This window comes from Orcinus orca, chromosome 19 (assembly GCF_937001465.1).
Source record: "Orcinus orca chromosome 19, mOrcOrc1.1, whole genome shotgun sequence".
Lineage (NCBI taxonomy): Eukaryota > Metazoa > Chordata > Mammalia > Artiodactyla > Delphinidae > Orcinus > Orcinus orca.
In genome coordinates, this window is record NC_064577.1 from 51,676,930 (window position 1) to 51,696,789 (window position 19,860).

At 54.4% G+C, this 19,860-nt stretch overlaps 1 protein-coding gene across 4 annotated transcripts in view; it reads left to right on the forward strand.

The window, feature by feature from the left end:
• Window positions 1-18,275, forward strand: part of RNF43 (ring finger protein 43) — a 62,018-nt gene extending 43,743 nt beyond the window's left edge. For 2 of the 4 annotated variants that reach the window (XM_033431703.2, XM_004271767.4), the window contains 8 exons: window positions 2,549-2,671; window positions 9,070-9,144; window positions 9,253-9,384; window positions 9,972-10,076; window positions 11,464-11,625; window positions 12,132-12,234; window positions 13,241-14,596; window positions 16,817-18,275. In XM_033431703.2, coding sequence (XP_033287594.1) covers window positions 2,549-2,671; window positions 9,070-9,144; window positions 9,253-9,384; window positions 9,972-10,076; window positions 11,464-11,625; window positions 12,132-12,234; window positions 13,241-14,596; window positions 16,817-16,863 — 2,103 coding nt within the window. In that variant the 3' untranslated portion in view covers window positions 16,864-18,275. Of the gene's footprint in view, window positions 1-2,548; window positions 2,672-4,194; window positions 4,297-5,619; window positions 8,035-9,069; window positions 9,145-9,252; window positions 9,385-9,971; window positions 10,077-11,463; window positions 11,626-12,131; window positions 12,235-13,240; window positions 14,597-16,816 lie in introns of those variants that run through there. The other 2 variants (XM_049702326.1, XM_033431704.2) reach the window with 2 other exon arrangements.
• The last annotated feature ends 1,585 nt before the right edge of the window (window positions 18,276-19,860 follow it).

Genomic DNA, 19,860 nt, shown 5'->3' on the forward strand with positions numbered 1-19,860 from the left:
TTTTGTTCTGCTGGAGCAGCTGACTCCTGACTTCTCACCACACCGGCCTGTCCTCTGCAGTCACCAGGGAGATCCTTCTCAAACACAGATCTGTGGTCCCTGCTCTTGCCGACCTTTCATGCCGGACCTAACTGCCCCTCCCAACCCTCAGCGCAGGCCGCTTCCTCTGCCAGGAGCGTACCCTCCCCCCTGGTTGTGGGTCCACTGGGTGAACACATACCTATTTAGTCCCCAGGGAAGCACTGAGGTCACTCTGCCCTCCTGCATGGGATTGTTGGTCCCCCTCCTCAGGCCCTCCCCCAGGCCCTTGAATGAACCTGCATTGTAACATCACAATACACAGTGTTTGCACGCTTGTCTTCTGAGCTTTAAAGGCAAGGGGCCTGTCTTATTCATTGTTGACTCCTCGTTGCATTGAACAGTGCCCGGCACCAAGAGGGCCTTCAGTGTTGGTAGAATGAAGAAATGAATGGGCAGACGGACAGACTAACGGAGCTTGTTGAGATGGGGGCTACAGCTTCACTAGAGCCCCCAACCTCATGCCCTAGCCCACTTCTGGGGGTTAGGGGGATATATAACCTTTCTCCCACACTAAACCTCGATCACCACCAGACCAATAGTCCTTAATTTCTGGGAGCAAGAATGGACACCCCTCCCATCTCATCACCCCTGCCCAAAGATTTCTATTCACAAGGATACAGTTCAAAGTGAGGTAGTGCATATGTATTGAGAACCTACTATGTTCAAGGGACTGCAGTGATACAGTGAGAGGAAATAGCCTGAAAGTGCTTTCAAAAAGTGACTGTGCTTTTATTTATTTTATTTTATTTTTTTGGCTGCGTTGGGTCTTCGTTGCTGTGCGCGGGCTTTCTCTAGTTGCAGAGAGCGGGGGCCACTCTTCGTTATGGTATGCGGGCTTCTCGTTGCGGTGCGTGGGCTTCTCATTGCGGTGGCTCCTTTTGTTGCGGAGCACGGGCTCTAGGCGCGCGGGCTTCAGTAGTTGTGGCTCACGGGCTCTAGAGCGCACGCTCAGTAGTTGTGGCGCATGGGCTTAGTTGCTCCACGGCATGTGGGATCTTCCTGGACCAGGGCTCGAACCCGTGTCCCCTGCGTTGGCAGGCAGATTCTTTCTTTCTTTCTTTCTTTATTTGGCTGTGTCGGGTCTTTGTTGCTGTGCACAGGCTTTCTCTAGTTGCAGGGCGCGTTGTGGTGCACGCGGGCTTCTCATTGCAGTGGCCCCTCCCGTTGCGGAGCATGGGCTCCAGGCATGCAGGCCTCAGTAGTTGAGGCGCGTGGGCTTCAGTAGTTGTGGAGCACGGGCTCAGTTGCTCCGTGGCATGTGGGATCCTCCCGGACCAGGGCTCAAACCCGTGTCCCCTGCATTGGCAGGCGGATTCTCAACCACTGCGCCACCAGGGAAGCCCTGACTGTGCTTTTCAGTCCATCATTGACATTATCATGTTCGTAAACATCTTCATAAATTCAGAATTCTCTCTGGTTCCTCTGATGGTTCTTTCTGGAAGTCCTTTAGTCTAACAGCAGTAGCCAGGGAATCGTGGGCAGCTTCCTAGTAGGAAGTTCCCTTTCTTGCCAGAATACACTGGGTTTCCACCATGGGGGAACCCCTGGCCCATAGGATTATCCTTTGTCACAGGACTCTAGGAAAATTAGATTCAAGGGGGTATTAGGATCACCCTGAAGGAGAAGAGTGTGTATAGAAGGGCAGTCTCATCCCTTTGATGAGGGGCCCTCTGGTCTCTGTTAGCGTGTATAAGGCCCACTTCCCCTTAGTCGTTGCTCAGCACCAGCCGGGCTAGAGGCTCAGGGTCTCGGACTGGACCGGCCATACGCTCAGAGCAGGTGGGCTGAGCGGGCCGCATCACTGCTGAGGACAGGACAGACTCCTAGGGATTGTGCTATTCAAGGCTTAACCCTTAGCCAAGCCTCATCCCAAAACAGTTCTCCTCCCTATCAGCACCCTGCTTAATCCCAGGATAAGCAAAGGGGGCTGTTGAGAGGAACAAGATGGCACCAAGTGAGAAGACCCAAGCCGCAGGAGAGATGGGAATCTCCATGGCAACAGCTGCCGAGGAGACAGGAGGCCCCAGCAGCACCCAGCAGCGCCCTGGGGGAGCGAGGAGGGAAGCAGGATTCTGAAGCCACTGATATAGGCTCGCAGCCTGGGATTGCTGGAGCAGAATTAGGAGGTGAGAGAGGCTGGGGCCAGGAGAAGAGCCCTTTGCAGCTGACCAGTTTGGAAAAGCAGGGCTTGAGGCTCGCTGGAACGGCTCTGCAGCAGGCTCTTCATCTACACACCCCTTGCTCCCATCTGCCCCCACCTCCATGTGTCCTTGGCCCTGGCACCCCTGAAATGACAGCTGGTGGCTCCTGGCTTACCATGAGGCCATCTGATAAGAAGGCCCCCTCTTTCGGGGCAGCAGGAGACCCGCCAGGTACCTGTGAGACCAGTGGGGACGTGCGTGGCTCTCCCAGCTGTGGCTTTTGCTCCCTAGAGCCCCCTAACCTGTCTCTCCCTCTCTCTCTGCAGTCCCACCCCCTGTACCTGTGCAACGCCAGCGACGACGACAATCTGGAGCCTGGATTCATCAGCATTGTCAAGCTGGAGAGCCCCCAGCGGGCCCCCCGCCCCTGCCTGTCACTGGCCAGCAAGGTAGACTCGCACTTGACCCCCGCACACCCGGAACCCCTGCGCGCCCAGCTCTGGACTGCGAGAGGTCCTGTGCTCTTTGTCTGCTTGTTTCCTGAGAGTGATGTGCCCAGTTCAGGTTTTTATAAGCCATGACTGGTCTGAGAGACGTGGAAATTCAGGCCACTGTCCTCTCCCCACCGGCCATGTGCCAGCAGAACGTTTTGGCTGTCATCTAGAGCACGTGCCCCATCCTAGCTCTTCCCCCATCACCTGGACATTCCTACACCCCTTCCCCTGCCTAGCATCAGAGCAAAGAGGGGGTCAGCTGGAGGGCTTTTCCATCTCTCAGAAATATTCACTGAGCATCATGCAAGAAGAGTGGAAACAGAGGCCATTAAAACACGTTTCCTCCGAGATCGCAAACCGGCAGGCCCACGCTTCCTCGGGCACCTTTGGCTGGAGCCGGCCGCAGCTGCCACCTTCCCACTGTCAAGGGCTTTCTGGTTTGCCATGCTCCCCACTGGCCTGCTACCTCATAGAGCCTGTAAACGTTTGCATTCGTGACCCCTGCTTTAACATTAGTTACTATTTTCTTTGTGCTTACCATGTGCCAGGTGGGACATGGGATAGATACTTCTTATATATCGATTCTCATTTACTTTTCACAACAATCAGGAAAACTAGACATTGTTATTCTCTATTTGACCTATAAGACAAATGAGGATCAGAAAGCTTAAGTAACTTGCCAGGCTGACAGAGATAGGAAGGGGCAGAGCTGAGATTTGAACCGAGCCTTGTCCACTTTTCAAACCTGAGCTTTTAACCTCTGCGCTCTGTTACCTCCCATTCTGGCTGGAAAAACTGAACATACGTGAAAAAAGTCCCATGGTGACCCAAGCCAGAGTGTGGTTAGATTGTGGGTGGCACGGTCAGGCAGACTTGGGGCGGGGGTCCTGCTCCCAGGGGTGGTGAAAGAGGAGGGTGACAGTCCCGCCCTATGCACCTGCTCCTTGAACTCTGGCCCAGGGCATTTGTGATCCTCCCGAGAGCTGTTTCCTGGGCCATGAGTCTCAAGGAAACAGCCTGGGTTCTTATGTGATCCCCCAGGGGGCAGGGACTCGGGCAGGACTCGGAATGTGGTGCCCACGGATAGGGGAAGATATTCTCCCAGCCTGGTGCTGATGCAGAAGGGGCCCTGGGGAGGTGGGAGATGGGGTCCAGGACACACCTGAGGAGCCGGAGGGTGTGGTGTCTCCGTAGGACGGTAAGCGTCCTACTGGCAGCAGCATTTTGTTAGGCTGAAGCTACCCTACCTCTGACCATTTCATTTCCATGGCTTGGCAAAATATGGGCAAATGTCATTCATTTATTCATTTGGTAGATGAGTGCCCAGTGTTAGGTAGGTAAGTATGAGTTAGAGAGAGGGGAGGGAGACAGACAGATGGAGGAGGACGAGTTCCGAGAGCTCTGCTGTCCCTCTGAAGCAGCGTATGATTTCAAGTGCGTGTGGGCACTCGGCAACCCGCCGGGATGTGTCCACACAGGAGGTTTTCTTCTCGCCCCTAGAGGACCACTCTCCTGTAGGAGAAATGAGCCATGTGAACAGACACTGGGTGACAAGGAACATGTGGTCAGTGCTCTTTGAGGTACTCGATTAACCTTGTTGGGCCTTTGTTTCCACTACCATAAAACGGGACTTTTATTTCCTACCCCAGTGATCATGGTGAGGATGAAAAGAGTGTACGTCAAGTGCCCAAATAGTCCCTGAGCTAAATGAAACACGAAGTCAAAAACCCGTCAGGAGTTCAGAGGAAGCCCCTTGGCTGCTGCCCTGAGACCTTTTTTCTTTCTGAGGTCACTGCCTGAGCTTCCCGTGCCCACCCCCGCCCCCCGCCCCCTGCACCACACTCACCCTGCTTCCCCTCGCCCGTCTTCTCCCCGCATCTCTCTGCGGAACTGCTCTGGCCCCAAGCTCTCTCGCGGGTCAGGTCCAAGGCATCCCTCGGCTCTCTCATCCTGTGACCTGACCAAGTAGCTCCTACCTGGGATCCCCTGGCCCAGAGGAGGTCTGTGAAGGGAGTAATGTGGACCTTTGGGCTACTTCCAATATTTTAGACTTCCCACAGGCTTAACTGAACTCTTCATTATTTTTGCTTTCGGTTGAATTCTATCAGTTCAATGTGTTAATACAAGTTATCTCATAGGAAAATGAATTGTGCATAATAAATGCAGTTAGTTTGGTAAAACATATTTAAATATAGGGCTTGTGGGAGGCATAGGGGAAAGGTGGGTCTTTGGTGAGGAAACTAAAAAACCACTGACCTCAGTCAGCTCTGCTCTGACCAATCAATTAGTGTCAGTGGTGGTGTCCCCACCCCCGGAACTGGGGCTCTTGAGCCAGACAGCCGCAGGTCTGGAGCTTGGCTTCTCCACGGCCCCTCAGTGTGACCTGGACATTTTAGCTCAGCTCTCTGAGCCTCTGTTTCCCCATCTGTAAAAGGGGAACAGTAACAGGGCTCATATCTTATAGTAGTTATGAGGAGTTGAGGAGACAGTACAGATGCCAAGCGCACAGCAATCACTCAGTAAATGACTGCAGCTGTCACTGCTGTCCTTGTCATTGGCATCGTCATCCTATGCTTTCACAGTTAACAAGGTTGGCCTTTTTCTGTCATGGTTCCCTCTTTTGATCTCTGACCCTCACTGTAGTTCTTCTGGACTCTCATTCTTGTCAGCATACCACCTTCCTCCCCCTACCCAGTCACCCAGATTGGTTTCTGTTTCTTCATTAGCAACTCCACAGCCATCCTTGTGATTCCCCAGGCCCTGAGCCCCTCATGCATGGGCTGGAGCAGTGGCCTTTTGCCTGGTGGAAGGAGCTGGCTCTGGAGGCAAAAAAGTTGGGTGCAAGGCCTGCCTTTCTTACCACAGAGAACACTCCCTGCTAACCAGGTACTTGGAAGGCTGAAGTCCTGGGTGGGAATTCTGCCTCCACTGCTTATCAGCTGTGTGACCCTGGGCAAGTTGTTCAGCCTCTCTGAGCCTCTGTTTTTTCCTCAATTCAAAAGTGGAGCTGATGCCTGTCTTATGGAGTTGTTGTGAGGAGTAAATGAAATCATGTACGCAAAGCACATGGCGATAGCTGATATGATGATAACTAATACTTAAGAGTGGCCTAATGACAGATACAAATAAGTAAATAAATACTTAAGGAATACTGACTATGTGCCAGGCGCATATTATAAGGCTTTACGTGGAGTAACTTATATAGTCCTCAGAACAACCCTGTGAAGTAGGTCCTGTTATTAGCCCTAGTTTACAGAAAGGAAAACTGTGGCACAGAGCAGTTAAGTGACTTGCCCAAAGTCTCACAGCTAATGGTTGATGGCAGATTTAGTACTCAAACCTAAACAGTCTGGGCAGAGTGGGTCTCAATAACGGTTATATCCCCTCTACTTCCTCCTCCCCCTTGCTTTCAAGCCTAGGTGAATCCCACCTCTTGTATTGAATCTTTCCTAACTGGCTCAGCCCAGCTGGGCTACTGGGAGCTTGGCTTCCCTCCTGGCGTGCTGCCAGGGTCTCTGGCCGTGCTTTTCACACCAGGTTTCATGGAGGTGCCTTGGCAGGGGCTGGGGTTGGGGGGAAGCCAAGGGTCCTTCTTACCCCTAATCCCACCCTCAACCTCAGCTCGCTTTTATATGTTTTGTATTGACGATTTGTGTCAGTCTGTGTGTGTGTGTGTGTGTGTGTGTGTGTGCGCGTGTGTGTATTGTGGGGGGCACAATGGAGGGAAGGGCTTTCTGCAGTGAAAAAAAGGGTTTGGAAACGACTGGTCCGCTTCATTCATTTGTACTCGAGAATGTTGTTATCAGCATTATAATCGTACGTATATGCTTTGTCTCCACAGCTAGATTGTGAGTTGTTCTGGAGGGCTTGGCCTTCCCTGGCTTGGTGCCCTGAGCACAGTGGGTGCTCAGTCAATCTTTGATGAGGAGGAGATACACAGTGACTGTCACTGTGTCTGGAGAGGAAAATCTAAGGTGCAGGGAAGTGCAGAAGTCCTGGAACGTATTGGCTTCCACTGCTAAAGGCCACGGGCAGCCTGCGCGCTGCTCTTAGAGGGCTGGCTGAATCTTTGCAGCTCCCAAAGAGGTCTCTGGGTTGTCCTTCTAAAGCCCACTCTTCCTGTCTGGAGGGCCTGCCCGTCCTCTCTGTCTTCCAGGTTCTGGTCTGGAAGAAGTGCTTCTCTCTCTCCCTCCCTCCCTCTTGCTTGGGTGCGGGCGGACTGCAGGGCAGCATGGGTAGCCCCTGAGTGGGCTGCCATCTGGCCCCAAATCTTGCTTTTTGAGTCCTAGAACTCTGCACACAGGCACCCACTGTCTGAAAGGCCTGTTTGTTTCCCCTGTTGGCCAACCCTCTCTCTTTGATCACTTTTACAACTTTGTAATTATGGGCTGTAACCGGCTGGGGTGTTTGAACGTCAGGGTAATTACTTTCCACCGTTCCTACCCCAACCCTTCAAAAGGAGAGGGGTAGGGAAGTAAGAACATCTCCAGAGAAGGAAGTCTCTGCCCTTCCCTCCTGCTCTTCCAGGCTGGGCTGGGTTCAGGGTCTCATTCTGGGGATGAGAAACACGAGGCCCTGGTAGCACTGAGGATCCAGGAGTCTCAGTTCTGTGACTACTCGGGTGACCGCCCCACCCCTTGGTTAAGTCATGGACTATGAGATTAGCAGAAGGAGTCCTCCTTTTCCCCTAGGGCTGCTCCCATGCCCTGGTTTGGAGGGCTCTGAAGACTGGACAGCTTCTTTTTGCCTGGGGTCGCCTGGGTGGGGGAGACTTCCTGGGAACAAGCAGGCTAGAGGAGGATGGAGGCTGTGACCTCTCCATTTCTTCAGCAGTTCCATCCTCCAGTCCTGTGAATTTCCAGTCAATTAGCCTGGCGAGCCTGGGCCTGGGCTGGGCCTGGGTGCTGGTAGAGAGAGGGCCTAGCCCAGCTCCTCAGGGAAGGAGGGAGGGAAGAGGGAAGGTACCCTCCTGGCCGAAGAGGCCCCACTTGAGCGTCTCCACCACCCTCCCGGGGCTCTCCTGCCTGCAGGCTGCCTGTTCTGAGGGGCCCTCTGGCCTCTGCGGCCGCCTGGGGAGCAGGGATCAGGGAGCGGGAGCCCAGCCGCTCCCCTGGCCTGCCTGGCAGGAGACCTGCCCCAACAGGCTCTCACCGGGAAGGGAAGCAGAGATCAAAGCGCTGGAGTGTGAGCCCCAGCCCCGGCTCCTCTTCCTGACTGCACTACTTGCGGAAGGGTTAACTCCTTCAGTGCCTGCAGGAAGGCCCGAAAGGATCAGCAGGCCCCAGGGGCCTGAGGTCCCAGCCTGATGCCTTCGCAAGGTGAGCCTTTGCCCTAGGGAGGAGCGCTGGAGAGCGCTGGCGCCCGGGAGAGAGGCGACAGTGAGGCCGGAGCAGGGTCTGTCTGTCGGTCCTTTGCCCTCGTGCCTCCACCGCCCCCTCAGCTCTTATCTCCCTGGTCTTACCCCACACCCAGAGCCCCCAGATTCCTGCTTTGTGTTCTCTTTGTGGCTCTGCCCTCTGCTTTGCCTGGTTGGCTAGGTCCTCTCAGAGCCTTGGCGAGCACGCATGTGCTTGTGCATGTGCACGTGTGCACACTTGTGTCCTTGTGGGAACAGCCCCTCGGGTCCCTCCCAACCCGAGTCTCTACTGCCACCCTCAGGGAGGGGGTGAAGGGATAAAGCACCAGACAGGGACTCCAGTAGGTCCTTGAATAGGAGCCAGAGAAAGAGTTGCAGACTAGAGTGTGGCAGGGAGAGAGAGCCGTGAGACGGGCTGAGCCTGGGGCTGTCGTAGACGCCTTGGGTGAGAGCAGTGTCCCAGGATCCAGGAACTTGGCCCGAGGTGGGGGACGGGATGCTCTGCAGGCTCCTCTTGTCAGGCAGGGCTGGACCCTGGAAAGCCCAGTTCTGTTCTGGAGGAGCTGTCCACCTCTCTGTACTGGGGACTGGTCACCACACACCCCCAGGCCCTGGGGGCTGCTGGTCGCTCCCTGCTCTCGGTTCTCACACTTCTTCGTGAAGGCGGACTGGAGGCACCCTGACGGCAGGGGCTGTGTCTTATTTGTCCTTAGGCCTAGAGCCTAGTCCAGCCCCTGGCACCTACTAAACCCTGTTAGGGGTTTGTTCCATTACGAAAGGAAGGACTGAATGTTGTCCTGGAAGGCAGCGGACCTGGGTGAGCTTGGGGCGGGGCAGGGGATCCTAACCCCACCGACCCCTTGCATGTGTTATATGTGGGAGTGTACAGAGGTGTGGTGCATGCAGAATCCTAGGAAGGCACGTGACGGGGCGAGGCCGGGGCGAGGGTGGGCTGTGTGTCTGACCCCTGCGGGACCTCTGCTGTGTGTCTCTGCAGGCCCGGATGGCGGGGGAGCGGGGAGCCAGCGCCGTCCTCTTTGACATCACGGAGGATCGAGCTGCTGCTGAACAGGTACCCGGGATGTGGGGTGTTTGAGGAGGGGGCTGGACGAAGGAAGAGAAATGTGCCGGGGAAGAAGTCAGGACACAGCCACCCTTGTGGGCACTTTCCCTCCTGCAGCTGCAGCAGCCCCTGGGGCTGACGTGGCCAGTGGTGTTGATCTGGGGTAATGATGCCGAGAAGCTGATGGAGTTTGTGTATAAGAACCGAAAGGCCCACGTGAGGATTGAGCTGAAGAAGTCCACGACGTCGGTAAGCACGCCAGGTCTCCAGCCCCGGCCCCAGCACCTGCTGTCACCCGCACTTTTTCCTGCGGTGACTCTCACCAAAAGCCCTTAGACTCCTGGAGCTAAAGAGACCTTGGAAACCCTCTAGCGCAACTCTGTCCACCAGCTGTGCACCTCTAGGCAAGTTTCTTCCCCTCTCTGAGCTTCATCTGCAGAATGAACAGATTGGGTCAGCTGAGCTCTAAAGTTGTTTTTCAGCATCGTGGTTTCATGGCACAGAGTAGCAGAGCCAGAATGAAACCCTCGTCCCCAGGCCCCCTGAATCCTGGCTGGTATTTCTCCATCGACTGGGAAGCTCAGCCAGCTGCTCACTGGGTAGCTTCCACCTTGTAGAGGGGTCCCTGTCCCCTTTTTCCCAAGCACATGGGTCTCGAGATAGTACCTCTCACAGCAGACATTTGGAGGAGTGCCCGTGGGCAGAGAGGGACCACCTAAGCCCACCTGCAACCTCATCCCCTCTGCTGGAAGACTCAAGGGGCCCTCCAGTTCTCTGTGTGTCTCCTGGGCTCCTTCCAGAAGCGTGACCCTTTCCATCTCTGCTCGCTCCCCCAGCCAGATTATGACGTGTGGATCCTCCTGACGGTGGTGGGCACCATCTTTGTGGTCATCCTGGCCTCGGTGCTGCGCATCCGGTGCCGCCCCCGTCACAGCAGACCGGTGAGGCGGGTGGGCTCCCTGGTGGAGGTGGGCGAGTGCACGTGTGGGGGAAGGTGGGGAGCAGGAAGGACAAAGTGAGGAAAGAAGGTGCCCTTACGCCTGTGAAACAGTTTACACCTAAATCCCCCGGCAAATGACTTTGTTGATTTCCAGCAGCCTCCCTCCACAAGAGTCCTCATTTGTTCATTCATTCAACAAATAGAGTGAGCGCCTGTTCTGTGCCAGACACTGTTCCAGGCGTTGGGGATAGTGCAGTGAACAAAAAGACAAAAGATTCCTCCCTTCGGGGAACTTTCATTCTAGGTAAAATGAATGAGTAAATAAATAAGTAAAATGTAAGTAAATAAATAAGTAAAATACACAATAATTTAGACGGTGGTGTGTGCCAGGGAGAAAAATAAAATAGAAAAGGGGAGGGAATGGAAAGGGGACAGGGTTAAATTTTAAAAGCAAGGCCAGGGAAGGCCTCATTGAGAGGATGACATTACAGGTAAGACCCTCAACAGGTGAGGGGGTGATCTGTGCAGATACCTGGGGAGAAAGTGATTGAGGCGAGAAAACAGGAAATGCCAAGGCCTTGAGGCAGAAGTGTGCCCGTTATGTCTGAGGAACAGCAAGACGGTCCTGTGGCTGGAATCCAGTGAGTGAGAGGGCAGAGCAGCAGGTGGGGACAGAGAGTTCATGGGGCCCAGTGGTATTGGACTGTTAAGGCCGTTGTCAGGATTTTTTTTCCACTCATGGGAGGGTTTTGAGCGGAAGGAGAGCCATGATCTGACCTCACCTGATCTGTGGTGAGAAACCAGCTCCGAGGCTATTACAGGAATCCAGGGGACAGTAGTGGTAGCTTGGAGTAGGGAGGCAGCAGTGAAAGTGGTGAGCATTAGTTAGACCCTCCATACACTTTGAAGGCAAAGCTGACAGGTTTCTAAGGGACTGATCATGGAGTGCAAGAGAATGGTCAAGAATGGCAACAAGATTTTTGGCCTGAGCAATGAAAAGAACGGAATTCCCTTTACTGAGGTGGGGAAGACTGCGGGAGGACAGGTGTGTGGTTGGGCGGTTCATGGGATTAGGAGTTCAGCGTGGGGCCTGTCAAGTTTGACGTGCCTGTTAGATATCCAAGTTGAGACGTCAAGCAGGCAGTTGGATAAAAAGTTGCTCTCACGGGTCATCGAGGGAAGGAAAATCAATAGTAGGAGTGGGGAATGGGATGGGGGTGCTTAGCCTGCTGGGCAGAGCCACGTAGGAACTCCGAGGATACAAACGCCTTGGAGTGGTCAAGCGGTCACAGGATCTAACTGGGTGGCCGGGAACCGAGTACAAGCTGGAGTCCAGGGCTGAGGGAAGAGGAGCCCCTGCCCCATTCTGGCCCCACCCCTCTTCCCAGGATCCCCTTCAGCAGCGAACAGCCTGGGCCATCAGCCAGCTGGCCACCAGGAGGTACCAGCCCGGCTGCAGGAGGGCCCGGGCCGAGTGGCCAGACTCAGGTAGCAGCTGCAGTTCAGCCCCTGTGTGCGCCATCTGCCTGGAGGAGTTCTCGGAGGGCCAGGTAAGGCAGGGCCGTGGTTCACCTCCATGACCAGGCTGGGGAGGGAGGCTGGAGCTTGGGGGAGGAAGCGCTTAAGGCTGGTGTGAGTGCTCGAGCTGCATCTAGGTGCACAGACAGCCCTGAGGTTTGGTTATTTTCCTGGCTTTCCAGGGAAAGAGAACTACTGCTGGTTGAGTGTGTACCACGCGGCGGGCCCTGCAGTGGCTGCTTTACAGACATCGTCTCGTTTCAGCCTCGTGACAGTGAGGGGTGGGGGTAGATTAGTCTTTTAGCCTCATTTTACAGCAGAAAACTGTCTGTTAAGAAACTTGCCCAAGGTCGTGCAGCTAAGTGGCAAAAACCAGGTCTACTTGATATCAAAGCCCATACCATTTCTGTCCTACCGTGAGGTCTTTGAAAGCAGATGGCGGCAGTCAGGAGAGGCCAGAGGGAGTCGGGAATGCCCTGCTTCCTGGCCATGGCTGTAGCTACAGACAACTCTGGTTCAGACCCCTTGTTTTCTCCAGGAGCTACGGGTCATTTCCTGCCTCCATGAGTTCCATCGTACCTGTGTGGACCCCTGGCTGCACCAGCATCGCACTTGCCCCCTCTGCATGTTCAACATCGTAGGTAGGAGGTGGGCCAAAGACTCCCCTGTGCGCAGGCAGATGGGTCTAGAAGGGGCTTCCCTCTGGGCAAGTGTTTTGCCTTGAAGCTGAGGAGAAGGCAGGACTGCCTCAGTTGTTCTTTAAGCTGTGCACTGCTCGAAGGGGCCTCATCTGAGGGGGCGGCCATTCCATTGCAGTCATCTTTATGATGTATTTTCATGACAACTTTGTTGATTTTAAATCTGACTGATTTGTTTGTTTGTTTATTTATTTTTGGCTGCGTTGGGTCTCCGTTGCTGTGCGCGGGCTTTTCTGTAGTTGTGGTGAGTGGGAGCTACTCTTCATTGCGGTGCGCGGGCTTCTCGTTGCGGTGCGTGGGTTTCTCATTGCGGTGGCTTCTCTTGTTGCGGAGCACAGGCTCTAGGTGCACGGGCTTCAGTAGTTGTGGCACGTGGGCTCAGTAGTTCTGGCTCCCGGGCTCTAGAGCACAGGCTCAGTAGTTGTGGTGCACGGGCTTAGTTGCTCCCCGGTATGTGGGATCTTCCCAGACCAGGGCTCGAACCCGTGTCCCCCGCATTGTCAGGTGGATTCTTAACCACTGTGCCACCTGGGAATTCCAAGATTTGTATATTTATTATTCTACTTTTCTGGCAATAAAGTATCCTGTTCGAACAAAACCAGGATATTATGACAATCTTCTAAAAGATGAAAGTGAAGTATCTTGAGGAAAGAGAGCCTTTTTCTAATTCACCCAAAGGTGCAGTGTGGGCTAGCAGTGGCCCTGGGTGCAAGTCCCCAAAGGGCTGATGGGAGGAGCAGGGCTTGCCATGCACAGTGGAACTCCCAAGGAGACAACTGGCTGGAGGGAGCAAGGGCATCCCCGGGCACAGGCAGGTTAGGAGTGTCCTTGGTCGTCCAAACTTGCGGGCGATGCAGGCTCAATAAGTACATTACAGCCACGCTTTTCTGAATGTACCCTCCTTCCGTTTGTGGAGTCAAACACTTGTGCTGTTGGTTCTCTCTTCCAGAGGGAGATTCCCTTTCTCAGTCCCTGGGACCGTCTAGATCTTACCAAGAACCAGGCCGAAGACTCCACCTCATTCGCCAGCATCCCGGCCATGCCCACTACCACCTGCCTGCTGCCTACCTGTCGGGCCCTTCCCGGAGCGCAGCGGCTCGGCCCACACGGCCTGGTCCCTTCCTACCATCCCAGGAGCCAGGCGTGGGCCCTCGGCACCACCGCCTCCCGAGAGGCGCACATCCCCGGGCTCCAGGCGGACCACAGCGCCTGGCAGTGGCCCAGAGCCCCTCTGCGCAGGGCTGGGGACTGAGCCACCTGCGGTGCACTTTGCAGCACCCTGCCACCTGCCCCATGCCCCCACGCCGGGCCAGGCCTCACGACAGCAGCGGGTCTGGAGAAAGCTACTGCACAGAACGCAGTGGCTACCTGGCAGACGGGCCAGCCAGTGACTCCAGTTCAGGGCCCTGTCACGGCTCTTCGAGTGACTCAGTGGTCAACTGCACGGACATCAGCCTGCAGGGCATCCACGGCAGCAGTTCTACCTTCCGCAGCTCCCTGAGCAGTGACTTTGACCCCCTGGTGTACTGCAGCCCCGAAGGGGAGCGCCGGCGGGAGGAGGCTCAGCCTAGCATGACCTCTCGGCCCCGTTCTTTGGACTCGGTGGTGCCCACAGGGGAAACCCAGGTTTCCAGCCATGTCCACTACCACCGCCACCGGCACCGCCACTACAAAAAGCGTTTCCAGTGGCACGGCAGGAAGTCTGGCCCAGAAACTGGAGTCCCGCCGTCCAGGCCTGCCATTCCTCGGACACAACTCCAGCCAGAGCTGCCTTCACCCGATCCGCAGGCAGCCAGCCCCAGCCCAGCAGCCCCGTCAGGACAGCTCCCCAGCCCGCAACGGCCCAGGGCCCTCACCGAGCCAGCCCCCGGGCCAGCGGACGCCGCCAGCCCCAGCCCTGGTCCCAGCAGCCTCTTCCACTTGCAGAAATCCAGCCTCCCTGTGCGACACACACAGAGGAAACGGCGGGGGAGTCCCTCAGAGCCCTCCCCAGCCTCTCGACCCCAGGACTTGGCCGCACACCGAGTGTGCCAGATTCTTCCCCATTATGGCCCCAACCTGGCATATCCTTGGTCCCCAGAGGCCCACCCATTGATCTTCGGACCTCCGGGCCTGGACAGGAGGCTGCTACCAGAAACCCCAGGCCCTACTTACCCAAGTTCACAGCCGGTGTGGTTGTGTCTGACTACACGCCAGCCCCTAGGACCATACCCATCTGGGGAGGGGCCTTCCGAATGGAGTTCTGGCGCCCCAGAGGGTAGGCCATGCCCTTACCCACACTGCCAGGTGCTGCCAGCCCAGCCTGGTGAGTTTTCAGGGGAAATGGGTCTGGCGGGGACAGGAGACTAGAGTTGGGTATGGTAGAACGGGTCAAGTCATCCAGAGGGTTGATGGAAGCTGAGAAGGGTCCAACAGGGGTGACATTCAAAATAGTGGACAACTGACATAGCGTAGGATGCTGGCTCTGCCAGGTGTTAATCCTTTAGTTGCCAGATCCTCGGGAGGTCTCCGGTGAGGTACCAGTGTGGCTGAGACAGCAGAAAGTACTTGGGGCGGCTTGGGGCAGCAGCTCAATCGTGAGTGTTTCAGTATTTTAAAAATTGGTACAGCTGAGCCTATAGCTCAGTATTAGCTGTAAATACAAAGAAGGCCAAGAACTGTTCCTTGCTCTTGAGGAGAGCGTGGACGAATAGTTACTGAAAACCGTAATCCCAGTCCATATGAGATCTTACAGGAGACATAACTACAGATAACCATAATTCTGGGTTATATGAGAAGAGCTATGTGAATGACGCAAAAAAAAAAAAAAAAAAAAGGGAGAGCAATCACAGGTGGTTCCTAGCAGCCCTGTGGTTTTCTCCTTTCCCCCGGGGAAAAGAACTACTAGGGCTTTCCCTTCTATGCATCTTTGTTAATAAGACTGACTTCATTTTCTTGGGGACTCAGTGCGTCCCTATTACTGTATTGCAGCCAATGGTGATAATGTAAATCCTTGACTTTAGCTGGGTATTTATTTGCTCAAATCCTCCTCTTCCTCTTCCGGATCCCCCAACCCCTACTCTCCCCCATCTTTTCCCATTGTGTGGATGACACAGCTCTTTGCCTACAGCCATCACTAGGAGGACCCCTCTGCCCTCAAAGGTCCTGAAATATAAGACTTCGGGGTCTAGGAATCCTACAGGCAGGACCTGAGAGCTGCTATCATCCGTCCATTCATTTCTTCCTTCCATTTTTCTTTCTGCGTTGTGTGCTTGCTATGTGCTAGGTTCCAGGCTCTGAGGACGTGGAACTTGTCAACCAGGAGACCCAGGTCTGTGGAGAGATAGGCATGCAAGCTGTTATAGTACAGAAAACAATTGCTTCCACAGGGCCACGTAATGCAGATTTGGCCATGTGTTTTGTTTGATGGTGCCTTTTGAATCCTGTCATGTGTATACTTTCAGTGCTGCCAGTGCCAGACCACTACCTCCCCTCTCTCTCTCAAACTCGTAACTGGTTTCAGTGCCTCCCTTTCCCCTGCTCTTCAGATCTAATCCACGCCAGGTTCTGTTAACCATGTCTCTGCTAGCTTTACCATATTCTCCTCCAGTACTGCTGGCACCTGTCCACGTCTTAGGTGCAGCCTAAAGGTCGGGGCAGGAGCCCCCTGGCTCCTCCCTTCCCTCTCACAGGGCCATGAAGGCCGAGCCCTGCACATCAGTGTCGTGTCCTGTAGTGCCACGCAACACTGTGATCCTGCTCGCCTACCCTCCATTCTGCTGCCGGGGTCATCCTCCTCAAACAAACTCTCTAGAAATCTTCAGATGTTCTGTTTTATTCAGAGTAAAGAAAAATCCAACCTGGTTTGGCCTTCAAGGCCCTAGTACCAGCTAGCCCCCATCTTCCTTCCCAACCTTATTTTCTGCTCTTCCCCTTCCCTTCCCCTGCTCCAGGCTTTAGCCAAACTAGGTAAACACTTCCTGCAGTTTCTGCAGCCCAGAATATTCTGCTGCCTTCCTGTTCCCATAAATCTAATTCTTCCCTATTCCTGCAGGACCAGTGCATTTATCCCCACTTTCAGGAAGCCCTTCTTGATGCTCCACTTGGACATGACCTTTCTCCTTTCGTGATTCATCTCTTACGACCCCAGTCCTGCCCCCATTGGCATAATTGCCACTTACGTGCACACCTTTTCTCCTACAAGGTTGTCAGGTCCCTGCTTAGTCTTCTTGGTCTTCTGTTTGGCACATGGTAGCAGGCCAGATCCACAAGTGTATAATAAATATTTACTGGGCGAATGAATGAATAGTAAGTATGGGTAACACACTGGTTGCTATCTATGTATCTCTTTCTCTAGATTCATTTTTCTCTCCCCTGTGTCCCAATGGGGGCCGCTCTCAGCTTTCAATCTGATCACCCTTCTGGACCCATTCCCTGCTCCTGCCTCTCTGTAGTTCCCTCCCAGCCATACTCTCTTGCCGGTGGAACAAGCAGAAGACTGGCCTGACCCTCAGTGACCTCTTTCCTCCTCTCTCTCTAAATGCAGGCTCAGAAGAGGAGGAGCTCGAGGAGCTGTGTGAACAGGCCGTGTGAGATGTTCAGGCCGAGCTCCAACCAAGAGTGCTCGCCAGATGACTCAGGGCCCTACCTGGCACAGAGTCCTGCTCCTGAGAAAAGAAAGGACCTCAGAAAACACCCCTCTTCTTTGCCATCCTTCCTGGAACCACTGGCAGAGGAGTGTGATGGTGGGCAGCAGGAGGTGTTGTCTCCCGGTCCCAGCTCCAGACCTTGTCTGCAGAAGCATCTGCAGTGCAGCAAGTCTGTGTCCAGTCAGGCAACCAGCTACCACTTGTGTGGGTTGGCTCCCCTGCAGGCTGGGACTTTCTGAGAGCAGGAAGCTAGGTATAGGTAGATAGGTGTTATAAAGGTGGTGCTCCTTCCCCAGCCCCAGCAGGTCTCCCTCATTCCAAGCCTCATGTTCATACCAGCAAACGGGTCCAGCTGAACGCATGACCCTTCTCACCTCCTTCCTTGGGAGAGTCCTGCACACCAGCTTTGGCTCCTCCTTGGTAAGGCTGCTGCGTCAGCGGCAACCCTGGTTCTTATCATTTTCCTTCTTTGCAAAAAGATCAGGAGCATAGGTGAGCCCTGAGCCCTGAAAAGGGGGGCTTTGCAGCTTCACCAGGCAGGGCCTCCCCTGGTGCACAAGGGAGGATGTTTGTCCCTCCTTGTCCGCACTTGTCACATCCACTATATTAAGTCAGAGGGGAAGCCAGGGTGTGCAGTTCTGTCCCTGATGTGGTACAGCACCTTGAAGAAACTGGGTCGAAGCCTCTGATCGTCAAACTCCCTTGTCACTCCAGCAGCCTCAGTTCCTCTGGGGGTAGGGGTGAGGGTAGTGGGAAGGGAATAGCTCTTCCTTGGGGACCTCCTATCTCAAAGTCCCAAAGTAGGCGGAAAGAAGAGGATTTCTGCTGTACTTTATTTAGGAAGAGGAAGGAAGGAATGAAGGTAGGAAAGGCAAAATTACAGCTGAACAAGGAAGTTTTCTCTGGGCATTTTCTCTCAGACCAGGGATAGGGAACGGGAGAACAAAGGAGAGGTAATATGGGGCCCTTGGGATTAGACGGCCCAGAGGCCCGGCTTCCCAGTATAAGCCATGCAGGCCAGAGACACACAGGAAGGAGTGGAGTTGCAGCAGGAAGCCTGGCCTGGGCAGCTGGTATCGAGTGGGCAAGGGCTGAGGGGCCTCCTCAGGGTGACATGCACCCCGGGGAATTTGGACCATTGCTGGCCCCTCAGGCATTATCCCGTTTGGAATGTGAATGTGGGAGCAAAGTGGGCACAGGACCCCACCTGGGAATCTTCTTCCCTCTAAGTCAGTGGGGAACTAGCACCTAGGCACCCACGTGGGTATTTATATCTGAACAGACAGAAAGACGCTTGAATCAGGCACTATGTTGAGAAATGTATTTATTTGCTAATATATTTATCCATAAATTCCATCTCGTCTCGTCGTTTTCTTCTGTCATGACTGTCACTCAGGGTAACAACTTTGTCTTCTACGTGGGCAAAGATAAATTACTCCTGATAGCAGAGGCTAGGCTCTGGTTTATGAAAGGACAGAGTAGAGTGGTGGGCTTGGCTTGTAAGCCCCTAAAAGCGTGGTTTAGTGAGATCAGGGGAAGAGAAAGCACGGCTGGATTCTCACTGTGGTTCAGTGTGTCATCTGTACTATTATTGTACTGTTTACTTCACACTCTATAATGCTTCAGTGACTTTCTTTGTGACCCTGGGCAAATACTCAGATATATTTGAGTATACTCAAATACCCTGGTGCCTTTTCCCACCCATGAAATGGGCCCACTTCACAGAGTTGTTGGAGAGCTCCCGTGAGACGAGTGAACTGTGTTCCAAGGTAGAATGTATGCAGTGATAGAGAACATCCTAACCCCAGTCACAGAGCCCATCTGAGCACGACATGGGACGGGCACCAGCAGCAGACCGGTCTTGAAGAAGCTCAGTTTCAATTTAGGAGGCCTGGTTGGGAAGATAGAGCAGCAGGGCCTGAAACTATTTATATCCCAAAGCTCCAATTCAGATAAACACAAATGACTGTCCTCTGCCTACACACGGGACTATTGTGAGGATCAACAGAGGTGGTGCTGTTGCAGGGATGAAGAATTCCACAGGGCCTGGACAGGCCTTTGCTCTCCTCCTCACAAAGCACATTTTCCCCTTCTGCTTCTCCAGGAAAGGTATGTTAAAGGCGGTCGTTGTCTGGTGCTCAGTTCTGAACCAGAGAGAAAGGCATTTAGCATCCCATAGGGTGAATTTTTTTTTTTTTTTTTTTTTTTTTGCTGTACGCGGGCGTCTCACCGCTGTGGCCCCTCCCGTTGCGGAGCATAGGCTCCGGACGCACAGGCTCAGCGGCCCTGGCTCACGGGCCCAGCCGCTCCGCGGCATGTGGGATCCTCCCGGACCGGGGCACGAACCCGTGTCCCCTGCATCGGCAGGCGGACTCTCAACCACTGCGCCACCAGGGAAGCCCCCATAGGGTGAAATTTAAAAAAAAAAAAAAAAAAAAGGGACACAATCTCCTACAGATGATCTTAAGTAAAGGAACTGTATCTAAATGCTAAAAGCTGCACAAAGCGTAAATTATCAGCTGGAACGTGGAAACGTACATAAAGAGCTGTTAGAAATAATTAAATATGCATTTTTTTCGGCCGTCTGCTCACCGGCCACCGTTTCTGTGGACGCAAATGGAAACCCAATCACGCTCCCTCCCTGTTAGGAAGGAGGGGGGCGGTCCCTGGATTTCTCGTCTCTGCAGAGATACTCCACAGGGAGGCAGTGGATTCGCTGGCCCTGCGCTTTTAAGACGGGAAGACAAAAAAGAATCTCCGCTGTCATCCAGGATCCTCCAAGGGACCGGCGGCCCGGTGCCAGCGGCCTAGATCAAATGGTCCGAGCGCCGGGATTCCGCCCCGGTCTCGGCGCGCGCGCAGGCGCCAACCGCGCCGCACCTCCCCCACGGGCCCCGCCCACAGGCCCAACTGCTGCCAGGCCTCGCCCTCGCGCCGGCCC